General features: G+C 35.1%; 1 protein-coding gene across 2 annotated transcripts in view; it reads right to left on the bottom strand.

Moving 5' to 3' along the window:
- LOC135167778 (PDF receptor-like) overlaps positions 1–15330 on the bottom strand; it is a 31324-nt gene extending 15994 nt beyond the window's left edge. The window contains exons 1-3 of one of the 2 annotated variants that reach the window (XM_064131299.1): positions 15010–15330; positions 1693–2131; positions 1263–1370 (exon numbers count right to left, since the gene is read on the bottom strand). In XM_064131299.1, coding sequence (XP_063987369.1) covers positions 1263–1370; positions 1693–1777 — 193 coding nt within the window. In that variant the 5' untranslated portion in view covers positions 1778–2131; positions 15010–15330. The remainder of the gene's footprint in view (positions 1–1262; positions 1371–1692; positions 2132–15009) is intronic. The other variant, XM_064131300.1, reaches the window with a different exon arrangement.
- Between the last annotated feature and the right edge of the window lie 439 nt (positions 15331–15769).

The following is a 15769-nucleotide window of genomic DNA, read 5'->3' as shown; positions in this document are numbered from 1 at the left end:
CCAACAATTTTCGAATTTTCCCAAAAAGTAGAGTTGCCTCAAAAAAATCCAATGAATCTCCCTCAAAAACCGATGAGTGCGCTGACGAGGCCCATCAATTCACAATCGAACACGATTAACATTCCAAGAAGGTCTAGGTACATTGAAATATAAGTACTGTCACTCCTCACTGGAAAATCCCACGAAAGTTATCATTCCATCGATTTTCCTTCCACTTGAGGTATCACCCGGAGCTGTTCAGCGCGACGAAAAATCCAAAGATATGAAAATCCATTACAACGCGACTGGACCAGAATACTGTGCCGCAATTTTCATCAGGGTGATCGAAGAGGGGGGAGGGGGGAGGAGGAGGCAGGGGTGAGCATTTGGCAGTCAAAAAAATAAAAAAATACACGACGTTACCAGAATGGAGAATTTTTTTTTTATTCGTGGTAACCCCCGGATATTGGTATTTGTGAGGCGATCCCGGGGAGTGAAAATTTTGGGCTTCTGCCCAGAATCTGTGATCAATACTGAACTACATTTTCCACGTGTTTTTCATTCCCGAATTACGACGGAATTTCGTTATGTCTTCATGACCTAATTCACAGCGAAGGTAATGCAGAATAAAATGAGGGCATTTCAACTAATCCTCTTTGTTGTACCGTTGGGATGCAGAGGATTTTTTTGAATGATTAATAATGTATGAGTTATCCATTAGATGAATTGCATATGATGAAAGAGGACCGATGGAACTGGAAATAAATAAATTCGGTTGTGGAACGAGTTTGTCGTGATTTGATCATAAAAAATTCAAATATTGAAGGATTTGGCGCCCAAATCGAAGGTAATTAATAGTGGAAATGATTATAATATATGCACCTGTGTCGAATTCAATCAGTCAATTATGGAATCCTTCACCATATGCGATAGTTAAAGTTACCATGCGAAATAATACGTTTACTGTACCCATCAAGTAAATTACTATCGACAGAGAAATAATTAGTTGAAACCGAAAGGATCCGGTAATGGAACAACAATAATGAATAATAAAAAAATTATATTAAATAAGCACTACTATGTCATAGTAATGGTACTACTATGGTCTAGTAGTGCTTCCTAAATTATAGTAATTCTCACGAGACGTGAATATTCAAATAGTTCTCTCCCCTCTCATCTCCATTTCAATTTTTACCCACAATTTTTGGTTAACCCCAGGCTAATTAAACTTCAATTGAGTTCCTGCTAATTCAGCATTGCATAGACCAATTACTGAGACTTACTAGTCGTGTCGACGCCATTAGCGGGAGGGCATTTCTGGCGACTCGTAGTCGATGCGTTGGTAGGTGCCCAGCAGAGAATTGAATCCCATACCCAATTGCACCAGATCTCTGTAACATAAAAAAGGGCGACTGTACGTGTGTGTAATATTCGTATTTGAAGATAACAATTTAACTCAAATAAATTTTTCATGAAAAAAACGATTCAGGATGTGTACTGTCGAGAAAAATTATGGGGACATCTCCAGTGTAAAAATGATAAGGTGTCGAATATGATAGATAAAAGTAACCGTACAGATGTTTAAGAAAGATTAAACATTTTTAGGCGAAAGGGATGGCCTGACAATTTCTAAAAATGTAAAATGTGTGAATAAATTATTTTTGTTTTTTTGGTGTTAATGAGTTTGCATCCAACAGATTTATGTGGATTTACCTTCATTGGGGATCACAAAATTCTGATACTGCAGCCTGCAATGCACCTCTGAATTATTGTTAGAACTCCCAAAATCCACCATCATCAATCCTTCGCTCCTCTTTGCTTCGCAGGATATTCTGTTACTGGAATTACTGGACTTTCAGCACTTCCTCATTTTTCCTGGCTCTTATTTCTCGAGTTACAGGCCACTTTAGGGAAGTTGCTCGTCCACTCGGTAAAAACTTTTTGTAGAAAATCTTAAGAGCTGTTGCGTGATGCTATCGAAGAATATAACTTCCTTCCCAGAAACTCGAGTCGCTAATCCTCTCAAGTTGTCCTAGCGCATGGTCCTGTGCCTCTTCAGCTCTACTTCCAGAGGGAACTAACCAAAAAGCCTTGAAACTGCCTCCTCAGATTTGGCATTTTTCATTTGCCTATCTAATAATTAATTGTACATCTGAAATAGAAAAAATCGTCTGTAGAAAATTTATTAAAATATTTTTTATTATGATTTTAAATTGAAAAATATTAACTCAATCTGCTTCGAATTATTGTTTATTATCTGTTTTATAAGTATGGCTATAAATATGGCATAAATATAATGTTTACAAATATTTTTTCATAATTTTCCAATTCCCAACTTCAAAAGAATTATTTCCTTTATGAAAATGTCAATATAAACCAGAGCGACATTTTTTTCTAGTTATTTTTTTATTGTAAATTCTTAAATAAAAAAAAAATTTATTCTTAATCTTAATTAGTCAAATTGCCCCAATAAAAATGAATATCGACCCAAATCCCTTTCCCACCCTCAGCCCTTAAAATAAATTAAAAAAAAATACGGAAAAAAATCCCAATTATTCCACACGAAATAAAAAAATTGTTTTGTCCATTCGGGGAAAATTACCGCACCCCCTAGTAAACATTGTCAACACTTCATAAAAGCCCTTCAGCAGTTCAATAAAAATAACTGAACGCACGGTAATTTTTGCTAAATTTTTTTAATTAAAAATATTCCTCGTCAGTACTCGCTAATTTCTTGACAATTTCCGGGCTCGTCGCATAATTCGCAATGACCCACTTAACAACGAACCCCTCATGTTTCGAATGCACATCGCGCTTAAAGGGTTGATCCTTGTTCTCGCAAATTGCGAATAAATATTTATGGTTATTTAAGCTTTGCACATCGCGATCGCATTATCAGACAGGAGATGAATGGGGCGAGGAACACCTGCATTTCAGGATGTTAACGTTGAGGGGTTGAATTGGAGAATTTGGCTCCAGGGTTGGTAACAAGATGCGTACGATGTACAATGGATTGTACATAAAGGCTCCGCCCTGTCAGGGAAACTGGATGATCCAGAGAATTTCTTTTATAAGATATTTTATAAATTGTCTTGTGTCGAGTGGCTTTTCTGCCATGTCATGAAAACCGTCATATTTTCAGTGGCTCTCAGGGTGCACTGCCTGCAGTTGACAATCAACAGAATTAAACTTGTTCAAGTGGTGTTCTATTTACTTTGACTAGAGGGGTGAATTCAAGGGTCTCAAAAGCTAAATTTAAAATTAGACATTTTTCAATAATTTCTTGGCCAAAATTGAATGATTTATCGTAAATAATAACAGGATTTTCATAAAACAAATAGAAATTCAATTAGATATTATAAAAATAATAATTATTATAATTATAATTAAATAATTATAATCGTTATAGACTGATGGATTGAGATAGTTTATTGTATTTAATTAGTACTAATCAGGAATTTGTTAATGTCAGAAGCAAATTTATATAAAAAAATGGAAATATATCTGTGACGTTGTGTTTTTTGTTGAAAATCCCCCGAAATTTCATTAGAAATTTCACCTTAAATTTTTTTAAATTTAAACAAATAAAAAAAATTGTCGAGTAACTATTTGACCCGAGAACAACATTAAAATTTTTCCAATTCTCGTCCTGCAAATTTTATGGAAAAATTATTGGCGTGTAATCTTAATAATAATGTTAACAATAATCAAAAATTTCTTGTAAATTTCAACAGTATATTTTTCACCTCGACGCATTGCAATTTCGAATCCGAATGCAGTTCTGAATGGAATTAGAATGTCCCAGAAGTTATTATAATTTCCATATCGTCAGATCGGAATTACTGCGCGTTATTTTTTAAACTAAAAAATATTTCCACTGGTGCCTCACGGGAGCAAATGCACGACGCAAAGCTTCTTTTGCAATTTCAAATATTTCTCCCATGGTATATGCCCAGAATAAACTTTACGAGTGGAAACGGTTTAATAACACTGAATTGGGGCGGACCCACTCCACCCTCAAACCTCTAGACTCAGTCTCTGGGTCAGGGAAGTTCAAATTGATTGCTTCCGGCTGAAGAAAATTTTTTTCCTCTTCGGGATAAGTAATAAAGTGGAATGAAATATAATGAGATGGATGGACTGATGAATTCTGCGATTGCCGGGAAATTAATGTCTACAAAGAGTTTTCAATCGTTGCGATATTATATCGGATGAAAATAACTGCGAAGTGGGTGATTTGAAGTTTTTATTTGTTAACTAACTCCTTCTCTCAGTACAAACACATTCACGGAGGGTAAAGACTTCAACTATATATAGAGTAATAGTATATAGAGTAAATATGTAATTTAAATATGTAATTACCTTAAAAATTGCAAAATAAATGGATCATTCGACTTAATATTTTAAGCGAAAATTATATATGCAAAATGGAAAATGGAGATAGTGTGAATAGTCCTATTCTTGGGTTCCAGCACTTTAAACAAATAAATAAATAAAAAATCCAGATGAAATTAATTCCTGAGTTTAAAATTGTCGTGTGACAGTTTCTGTAAAAAGTTTATACGCAAACGGGAATTTCTTCCTGATTTCTGTAAAAAATTTTCCAAAAATTTGGAAAAATTTCTCAAAATATTCTTCATCTTACCATTAAATTCCTCTACAACTGAGAATTTTTTTGTCAAAAATATCGCGTAATTTTACAACACAACGATTATTCCTTTAAAAATTTTCTTTCAATTTTTTTAAACGTCATTTAAAATTGTTTTATAAAAAATCTGTAAAAATTTCTAGAGACTTCTGGGAAATTTTTACACCTCGAGGAAATCTTCTCGTCTAACTGAACAAAATTTCCAGCGGATTCGCCAAATTCTCGTGACTGATATCAATTTTAATTAAAGTAATTCACTGGAACTTCACAGTTTTCCTTCTTTTTTTTCTTTGAATTGGGAATCGGCAATTGCTAAATTACTTGCTTCCAGTTGGTGAAACTTTTAACCTGTTCGAGATGAGTAATAAAGTGGGCTGAAATATAACGAGATAGAGTGAAGAATAGCCCGAGTGGAATGAAATGAATGTGTACAGAGTAATTCTGAATCGTTGCATTATTATATTCAAGCGGAATTGCCCCAAGTTTGTGATTGAAAGTTTTGATGGACTAAGTAGTCTAGATACGATTAGTTCCTATGAATTTACGTGTGACGATGCGTGTTATTAGCAATCCCATGACATGGATATGAATAGTGACTAATTCGATGGTAATTATGAGGCCAGCAACATGAAATTCCAGTTAAATGAGGATTCAAACGTGAAATTTCAAGTTCCACCGAATTTTCACTATAAAAAAAATTGTTTCTCCTGTACTTCATACTTGATTCAAGTCTATTATACCTAGAAGAGCTATAATAATGTACTTTAAGTACATAACAATATAAAATGGACACGAACCAACCAAAAAAATATTTTTTTTCACTTCCTAAAATTTTAAAAATAAAAAAAAACGTCTACCACAAACAAAATTGTTTTAATTCATCAAAAAAAAAGGAGAGCTCTTGTATAACATCCGTCAAAACCATCAGTCAAAATCTCTAATTTCACTCAAAGAATTTTTTTTCCAAAGCAAAAATGTACACATAATTTTGGCGTCTGCCCACAGCGGTTCCGTATCCCCTGGAGTCTTTGTCGTATCTCCCTTTGCTTCTCTCCACCAGTACATCATGAATCATAATAAGTACAATTTTCTACTTCTCAAAAAAATCCAAGTTCCATTTCCTTTCCGAGTGACTGAATATTTTCACAATTTCAGGTACAAAGAGTGCATGTGTCATCTCAACTAGTCACTCGCAACGAAAACGAAAACTGCATGAAATGGAATGTTCAATATGCGAGTTCAGTCACGAGGATATTGCAAAGTTACAGGGACGATATTAACTTCCCCCCGGGGGTTGGGGGTTGAGGGTAGAGCCTGTGGAAATATAATGATGGTATTTATATCCCTACTACAAAGGGGGTGGGTGGAGGGAGGAGGGGAGGGGCAGCGAGGAATAACGTGACCGGATTGAACATTCTCAGCATTATTCAATAATCCTTGGAGCCAGTTGATCACTGGCCACTGAACGAGGTGATCCAGAATTGGGTCTGGAGGTTTGGAGATGAGTTTTAATGAGCAATCAACGCGAAATAATATTCCCAGAGGGTCCTTGCAACTGTTTTAATGCACATTAATCGGTGTTAGGGGGATTAAAGGGGATTCTAGTTGATAGTCGGAAGTTTTGGATGTTTGACTGCACATGGTAAAGGGAGGGAAAATTTTCAAGGTCAGTTATTGATGATGGGGTGAATTGAGAGATTGGAAACTGAGGGAAAGTCAGTTGAGATCGAATTGGTTTATGTGTTTTCGATTCCTGTTTAATCATTTTAGACGATGATGAAGAGTGAGGGAAATATTTGATAATAATAATATATTTTTGGGGTAATTGTCGAGCGAAGAGCAATTATTGTTAATTTTAGGGAACTATAGCAGAATTTTTCTGGAATATTTTGTAATTTTTATCTGAATCGTCTAAAAAAAATTTCGTTTCGTAATTTTTATTAAATATTTGTTTTTGTAGTACCATCAGGGGTTTAAAATTATTGAATATTTTAGGGGGGTAGTTTTGTTACTGAGGAATGATTTGTGGTGAATTTTTTTGGTTAAATTTCCCAGCGCAAAGGCGAGGGATTTTTTAAAGAAATAAATTATTTAAAAAATTTGGAAAAGTGGTCGGAAATTCCCTGAATGAGTCCATGATACCGCATCCCACTTTGGTAGCGTCTTCCATACAACTCCCAACTATTTTCATATATGAAATACTTCTGATTCCGGTGGAAATTTCACCCTCGAGGATTTTCAAAAAAATTTTACTATGCGCAATATTTAAATATGAGAATTGAGCTGTTGATGTCCGTCGCGTTGAGGAAATCACGTTTTCCATTTTCAATATTTCATTTTAATTTAGTTTTTCCATATTCACTCATTCCGTGATTCCCTCGACCCATTAAAAGCACCTCACCCCGGTCACAAGTGAGGAAGGAGAATACATGGCACCAGAGGAAAACACGTTCTCACAATCTCAGTGAAATGGGACAATCGATAGCTGGAGGTCGCGGTCACTGGGAGCAAGGACATATTTTTTTTACTCTCGGGTATTTCAGCGGTCAAAAAACTTTAACCACATCTTTGACAAATTGACTGTCAACGAATCCCTTCAACTTGTCAATTGACTCATATGGAGAGAGAAAAGGTGAGTAGAAATTACCGTAACGTTTAATCAAATTTATCTTCTAGACATTCGAGAGAAATGAATTAATTGTTGGGTAATTTTTCTCTAATAGTCGAGTATTTTTTATTAAATAGTCGACAAGTTTTATAATTGGGTGCGGTAATTTCTACTCATTTTTATCTTTTCTCCAAATCATACGGTAATTTATACTGAATTTTTTCTCTCCGTACGGACGGTACAGTATTTTTTACTGAATTTTTCAGTTCGTGCAAATGATACAGTAAAAAATTCCGTCAATGATCAGACCTCTTTAAAAACTGGGGAAAATGGAGCACATCAACTCTTACAGAAAAAAAATGGCCGACGCATATGTGCATAGGCTCATAGACAAAATGTGTCAATTAAAAAAAAAATGGTAATTGTATCTATTAAATCTAACAAATTATGTTTTATAGAGAAAATAAATATGTACAAAACAATTATATAATACAATAACAGTGTCAATAACCTACAGTATAAGCTCCTTCACTATAAATAAATAAAAAAAAATGGCACAGTAATTTATGCCGAATATTTCTGTTCGTCGATTTGAAAGTGACCTGACAGCACAAGTTTAGTGTCAATTGAATCGACAAATTTCGATGGATGACAATTCAGGGCTTCAGGGTTTTATTAAAATTCTACAGGTTGCCACCGCAGGCGACGGGTGCACTCAGTGGGACGATTTTAATGGATTTCATTTCTCCATTTTTTGTTCCAATCTATCGAGGTAATTGCATGACGGTTACAATGATGGTTTGGGGTTCATTGTTGCTGAAAATGTCATGACGAGTCAGCAAATGGTGCGATCGCGTGGTCACTGCAATTCGACAGTTTTTGGAAATTTAATTTTCATTTATCTCAGGCCCTCTCCACTGTTGTGCCCAACAAAAAATACCGAGTCATTTGAAAAGTGAATTTCACTGTGAAATGAAAAACATAAAAATGTTTCGGGATCGAATAGACGAAATGATTTTCCTGGTGTTATTTAATTTAATTAATTGATAAATAAACAAAAAGGTTAATAAATATCTGACAGATAATGATAATATTTTTTTTTTGCAAATGAGAACAACTTTGTGATTAAAAAATCGATGAGTAGCAGTCAATCGATCACTGAATATCGATCAAATTTACTCTCTACTGACAAAGAAAATTTCTTTCTTGAAAAGAAAATTTCTTTCTTTGAAAGAAAATACGAAATGTCAGAATTTATTATAAAATACTTTTTGTCGCTTTCGTGCTGCGGCAAAAAAATCTGTGAACCATTTCGATATCTCTTTCCATTTATAATTTATCGATCGAGAACTGAGGCGTGGTAAGAGGCACGTACCTCGTTTTACCGCTTCATTACTGACTTTTTCGAGAAAATTTCTCGCCGCATCGTAAATACCACTAGTGCTTCAAAATTATTATAGATTTTCTGGTACTCTCGTGACTTGCAACGAAACTATTAATTGTTTTTTACCAAAGTGTTTTTGGGTTATTTGAAATTCATTTTCTCTCTTATCACTGGAGATTCAACTGAGGGGTATGAAAACTCCTTTAAATTCTCTTCCCAGATGATGGACACCCGCCTCATCACCAAGTTAAAACTGCAGTTTGGATTTCATGAAATACGCGGGAGATAAAAGGGAAAACTTTTCGCTGGAGACGAGTGACGGCAGCTACTTCTTTCCAAACTTTACGCACGAATGAAAACCGATAACAGTGAATTGCACTTCGTCCAATTGTGAGATGAAATACTTGAGCCAGTAACGAACTATTTGTTCTCATTGTTTGCTGCGTGTTTGTTCCAGAAATGGCAACAGCTTTCGTTGACATTTTTTCCTGTTCCAGCATCGCGACCCGATAAAACTATATTTTTTCTCGTTTCATGGACTAGACTATTCTAGAGTATTTGCACTTATGATTGAAAAAAGTGGATGATAATGTTGTTAATAAATTAATAACATCGCAGGGAAAAAAATAGTTCAATAAAAATTACGGGAGCGTTTGGGAATTTTTGAGTGACGTAAAGGGCCCGATAAAAAATACGAAGGGTCGATAAAAAATACGGAGGGTCCAATAAAAAATACGGAGGGTCCAATAAAAAATACGAAGGGTCTGATAAAAATTACGGAGGGTCCGATAAAAATTACGGAGGGTCCGATAAAAAATAGGAAACATTCTGAAAAAATTACGAAGGGTTCTGTACTCTTCAGTAGACCTTCCCTAATTTTTATAGAATTTTTTATTACGAATTACGAAACTTCAACGTAATTTTTACTGAATATTTGTCTTCGCGTATCGTAGCACAAGCCGGTGTAAATGTGATTTTCCCCTCGTATTATTCAATAAATCAGTGTTCATTGGTGTTAGAAAATTGTCCCATCAATTGAAATAACAATGCCAATCATATTTCCCGCTCAATAAATTCTCGGAACTGTCGTGATATTTGAAATACCAGAGCTGACGACGTGATAGACCACTGGAACCATTTACCCTAAATTGCCTGAGAAAATGGCTGTCCAGGAATTTTCATTGAGAAAAAAAATGTGAATACTGTTACTACCTTCGTCGAGTACATACACGTGCCGACAATCACTTCAAATATCCCGTGATTTAGTGTCAACTCAATGGCCTTCACTCCTACCCTGCTTTTGTTCTCTCACATCTCTAGACACTCTGTGAAGATAGATCAGCCAGAGAGTTGACAGCCAAATTCTCAGATGGCATTTTTGTTGAAAATTGATTTTGCAGTCACTCATATACTAATATCAGTATGTGCAGTATGTGTGTGTGTATTAATAATCATCGAAACATCATCAAATTATTCGATCTCGAATTTCAATAGTTTTCAGGGAAAGAAAAATTCAGGAAAAATTAGGAAACTCGCAGTTTGCTCTGGAATTATGCAAAAGACATCAAGTTTTTATTGAATATTTATTCCTGTAGTAGACTTAATGAGTCGATTATTGTTTATAATAAATTGTTTGATTGAAAATATCATGTTAATTTGAAATGATATATTTTTTTGAAAAGTTAAAAACAGAAAAAATATTAATTATGTTTAGGAAATATTGTTCGAATTGTTTTATATTTAATTAAAATTATATATGCAAAATAGTTTGTGTATCTGCAACGTTGAGAATTAGTGGATGAATAAGCTTTGTTTATTTAAACTCTTTCCTTTGCTCATTTTTAATTAAAATTCCTGTTGTGAACACTAACGCCTGAGGGAGTGGAAGTTTTTGTTGTTAAAAATCGAAATTGCTTCTCATATTGAAAGAAATACTGGATAAATAACCGAGAAAATCTTGACACAATTTACTCCGAGAGAAGTCAACAAACATTTGGAGATTCGACTGAGGTAGAATTTAGAAAAAAAAAATTTAGAGTTTTCAATTTCTCGCGAATTTTCCTGTTCCAAAATCTCTTAATAATCAAAATTTTCAGTTCTAACTCACAAATTTCATTAAATTTACCTCAATTCATCGATTACGTTCGAAATAAAAATTTTTACGTCTCCCCCGGTGCTTTTGTCCCCGATTTTCAAAATAATTTTTATCCAACTCTTCCAACTCTTCGTGAATGTGAATTTATTCTGCCTCAAAATTCTGAAAACTGTATTTCAGTTCATTATTCCCGAGTTTCGCTATTTATGGCCCCAATTTTTCCATCCGCAGTTATTTTCCCTCTTTTTTCACCTCTCCCTCATTTTTTGTGAAAAGAAATGGCAAAGGGAGTGAATGTGTGGAGGATTATTACTCTTCTCTACTTTCTTTCGAGTACATAAATACATTGTTCGGACGAATCCCTTTGGCGCGTCCATTGCCAGCTCCTGCGGCAAAAGAGCCAAAGTTATTCATTCGTGACTGCTCTGATGCGCGGTAGAACAAATACGCAAGTGGTTTTCGCTCAAGTGCGTATTTTTTTTTTCACTGCAGGTAAATATTCAACTGGTCCGTTAGACCACTCGGCCAATAAATCATCCGGAAGGATCTACATTGTGGGGACCTAGGGAACCGCTCATTAAATTAAATGTTTATTTTTCACATCATCCATTATTTATTTTCCCCCAAAAACACGAAAAAAACACGAAAAAAAATCACATTCATCATCTAAATTAATTAATTATCATTTGAAATATCATATTAATTGATATTGTGTTAATTATTACATTAATGTACCCAAAAGAGTCCGGGAAATTAACGAGGAAATTTTTCTCATTTAAATTGCAGCCGCAGTTGCAGTTTGATGTAATTAGTTCTGGAAAAATGACGTTATTTTCGTTTTTTTTGTAATTAAACAGAAAATTAAATGAGAAGTTCTGAATTATTTCGTTTTATCTGAAAATTGAAGTGTCAGGAACCGTTGATAATCGATTTTGAGGATCGTGATACTGAGGGCGATTTAGGGAGAGGGGAAAATTCCCTTAAATGAAGGATTTTTTAATTTTAAATCAGCGAATTCTGAGAATTTAAATCCAATTAAATATGAGAATTAATGATAACTCCGAGTGACGATTTACAACCACAAACATCAGCCCAACGTGACCAGATAATTTATTCCATCACCACCCCTATCCACCTCTCTGACATATCTGACCACCGAAACCCCAGATTAATGGTTTTCCTGATATCAATTCAGTGGTATATCAATTCGTGTTGTCATAAAACGATCAGAAAATGAAATAAATTCCCTCTATTTAAAATCCCAGACTCTTGACCCGAGTGTCCCTCCAATTATGTCGCAAATGTGGGAGAGTGGACATGAGGGAAATTTTTTTAATAAAATAAATACGGCGTTCAGGACTTTGAACGTTCAATATCACAATTTTTAACAGAAAAAAATCAGATAAAAATCACCAAAAACATCGAAAAAATGTCTCAATCGTTTCGCAAAATTCCAGAAAAATTACGAATCGAATTACGAGTCGAATCAAAATTACAATTCACTCCATAATTCCATTCCGTATTTTTTATCGCATCATTCCTCATTTTTTATCGAATCTTCATCATCATTCCGTAATTATCAAACATTTGGTAATTTTTAAAAAATATTTCTCTCCCTCCCTTCCTCCCCTTCTCCCTCCCACTCCCGAGACTTCGATCACAACACGAATCCGTCAAAAAGATAGGTTTCTCCCCATCAGAAAGTCCGTTCCAATGACACAGATCAAAATGCCCGCAGCATAAAAATTTATTCAAACAATATTCAGTCGAATGCTCCTTCTGCTCAGCTGACAGATCCATTCCTATTTTCTCCGCAAACATGTGCCACCCCGAGGGATAACGATTCGATGAGTGCATATGGATACTGTCCCTTATGGGCCAGTCAACGATAACCAGTTGTAATTCAGTCGTTCCCGCGACTAAATAACATCTCAGTCCCGAGGAAATTAGTAATCAGCGAAGATCATCGATGATTCGGGCTCGTTCCACCGAACGCTCGATCAGGTCGACCTGGAATTTGGGTCACCATTTCAAGGAGATTTTACTGGAGTGCCCTTCGCGACGGAGGTGAATATTAATGAATTTTAAAAGACGAAAGTCGGGGTGGGTCGGACTGATTTAATTCGAGGATTCGAACACTCGATTAATGCTCTACGGCACACGCCCGGGGAAGTGCACTCGAGAATAATCGCATGATTGATGTTCACTTCGTTCGAGATTTTTCCGCGTCGCGGGGAGATCGAACGGGATTTATCGAGACGCTATAATTTTTTTTTTGCGAAAATTTGTCTTTACAAATAATTTTTATTGTAGATTTCAATATTTTAATTTATATTTTCGCACTAGTCTAATGCTTGTCGACGTTCCCCGATTTAATTACCTCTAATATAAATTTCTTAATTGAAATCACCTCTATTGAGCTCAATAGAAGTGATGACTCCATTAATTTTAAGCTCAGAATTAATTTAGTATTTTAATAAAACGTTAATGTTTCTCAAATAAAATATAATTTTTTTAAGAATAAATCTGTAATCAAGGGATTTATTGATTGATACGATCAACTGTCTGTCGTTTATTTTATCCATAATTTTAGATAAAAATTACCGGAAAAATTCTGGGGCTCATTTTTTTCCCGGGAAAAAATGTTTATTCAACAATTTACAAATTTACGAGGACATTCACACATTATTTAATTTTGCATGAAGATTCCTATTGATCCAATTAATATTTTTATCATTCGAGCGTGAAATGAGATACAAATAACGAGTCGTTGGTCATAACAACGAGAAAGTTTGATTCAACGAAGAGGAAATGAATAAAATGTCAGCGTTTCATTTCTCATCACTAAAATCCATATTTGTATTTTCCGAACAGTGAAATGTTGGAATGAGTAAATGTTTGCATTAATTAAGAGACGAATAGGGTGGTTTTGGTAAATGGAACGCGCTCGGGGAGAAATAAAGATAATTAAATTGAATTTCATCACTGGAACGTGTCTCCAGCCAGCGCAAGCTGCGAAAAATCTCCGAATATGTCACTGGCGATATCTCCAAATCTAAGAGAGATAGCGCGATTATTGTTATGACATGTTTTGTAGGTCTTAATTTGCTCCGTAATAAAGGTCATTATACAAATTTACCCATCTCCCTCAGGTCCCGAGATATTTACGAAAAACGATTGATAGTCACAAGTGACTTGCTTCGTTTTACCATTTGGCGAATGACATTAAATTTTTTTTCCACTAGTGGATAAAAATTTCACTGAGAATCGAATCGAACGTACGTGTCAACAGACTAGAAAGCCAGCAGATGAGAGGCTTCATTCCATTGACGAGCAATTGTTGGCTTCAAATATAACGGACAATAGAAAATATCAACAGCGACTCGTGTACCAACTGCCATTTTTCCATTAGAGAATCCTCTCGTGTCAAAATATTTTTGTTGGAAACAATAAAAAGCTGCAGGGCTCGCGGTGGAGAAAGTAAATATTCATGTTAGTAGTCTTTGTCACGATTTTATGCAAACATTTGTCAAAATAAAAAAAATAAGAAGGAAATAGGATTTTACCCTGAAGTGGAAAGTAGAGACAATTCACCTCAACTTGGGGATGAATTTTTCAGAGATAAATATCTCGAAGTCTAGAGAGATATGAGAATTGTCCTCAGGATCTCTTTTCAAATTTTACTTCAGTGTAAGAAAATGTTTGTCATCTCTGTTTATTTAAATTTTTGTCGGCAGAATATGTAGAAATGGTACAATGAAATAACTTTTTTTTGACTATTGATTTGTTTTTTATTAATTGATCAGCGTTTATTAATTTTTTAAAAATCTCAAAATTAACGAAGATGGGAAAATGTTTTGTAGAATTTTTTCTCGAAGAGAATTAAGTTCTACAACAAATGTTACCATAAAAATTTCGCTATCTCCTCTAGATCCGGAGATATTCCTCAAAAACTTCCTGAAAGACAAGTCAACTACTTCATCATCATCGAAATATCTTTGGAAGATCTCCCTGATGATCCAGAAAGCTTCATCACACGATCTTCCAAATCCAATTTATATTTTTAAACCTCTCCAGAAGAAAAAAAAAATTTTTAATGTAAAATTTAAAGTAAAATCCAGTTACTTTTTGCATAAAAATTTTGACTTTCAAAAATCTTCCAGAAAACCCTTTTGGGCCATCGGAGGGGTCCTCCGAGGATATTTCGAGAATAGTTCCAAAGATTCCAGATCCAGATCTTCAGTGTAAATTTTTTTGCGGCGGCACATGTCGAAAATTAAATAAATTCGACTCACCATAATGACAATGACATTGTCCACACGTCAGGAACCACCTTCATCATCCCCTCCGGCAATCAATTAAAAGTCTCTCCTCACTTCCGTACTCCCCGCAAACAACCCCAGGAATTAAAAAAAAAACATGTGTCGCGCTCGTGGAGGGATGCACATGTAAGGTAGAGCTTGCGAGCGCTTTGAAAGTCGCGCCGCAACTGTTCGGCGACTGGTTATCGTGGTACCAGTTGGACTGATATGGACGTGTTGAGCGACGAAAACCACCGCACTCCGACATTTCTCCCTTGCGCATTCAATATATTCCCTCCCCCATCTGGCCGACCTTACCCGCCAATTAGAAGCCGGCATTCTGTTCCTCGTGCTCTCGGGAATTTCTCACTCTCCTTGAAATTCTCCCTTTTCCGGCCACTAAAATGCTCATCAATTTTTCGAGTGTTCTTTGTATTCTGGACGAGTGGAAATCGGTGATTGAAAGAATTTAGAAGTCGAATAGTCAGACGAAATTCAGTAACAACGCGATTTTTAAAAAATATTCAACAACTTTTTGTGAAAAAAAATTTTTAATTAATAGTAATAAACAGGGGTAAATAAATAAATAAATAAATTCTTATAAACAATATCCATCTCGTTAATTCTCAAGGCCCTTACGGATCCTCAAAATCCAAATGTCCTTTCTCTACTCCTCCCCCCATTCATTAACAATTAGCACTGAATACGAACAATTAGTCCCAGTGTACCGTTTCCTCATTCTCTGGAGTGACTG

Source organism: Diachasmimorpha longicaudata, chromosome 12, assembly GCF_034640455.1.
Source record: "Diachasmimorpha longicaudata isolate KC_UGA_2023 chromosome 12, iyDiaLong2, whole genome shotgun sequence".
Taxonomy (NCBI): Eukaryota; Metazoa; Arthropoda; class Insecta; order Hymenoptera; family Braconidae; genus Diachasmimorpha; species Diachasmimorpha longicaudata.
Note: the sequence above shows the minus strand (reverse complement) of the source record. Positions and strands in the feature narration are given on the sequence as shown.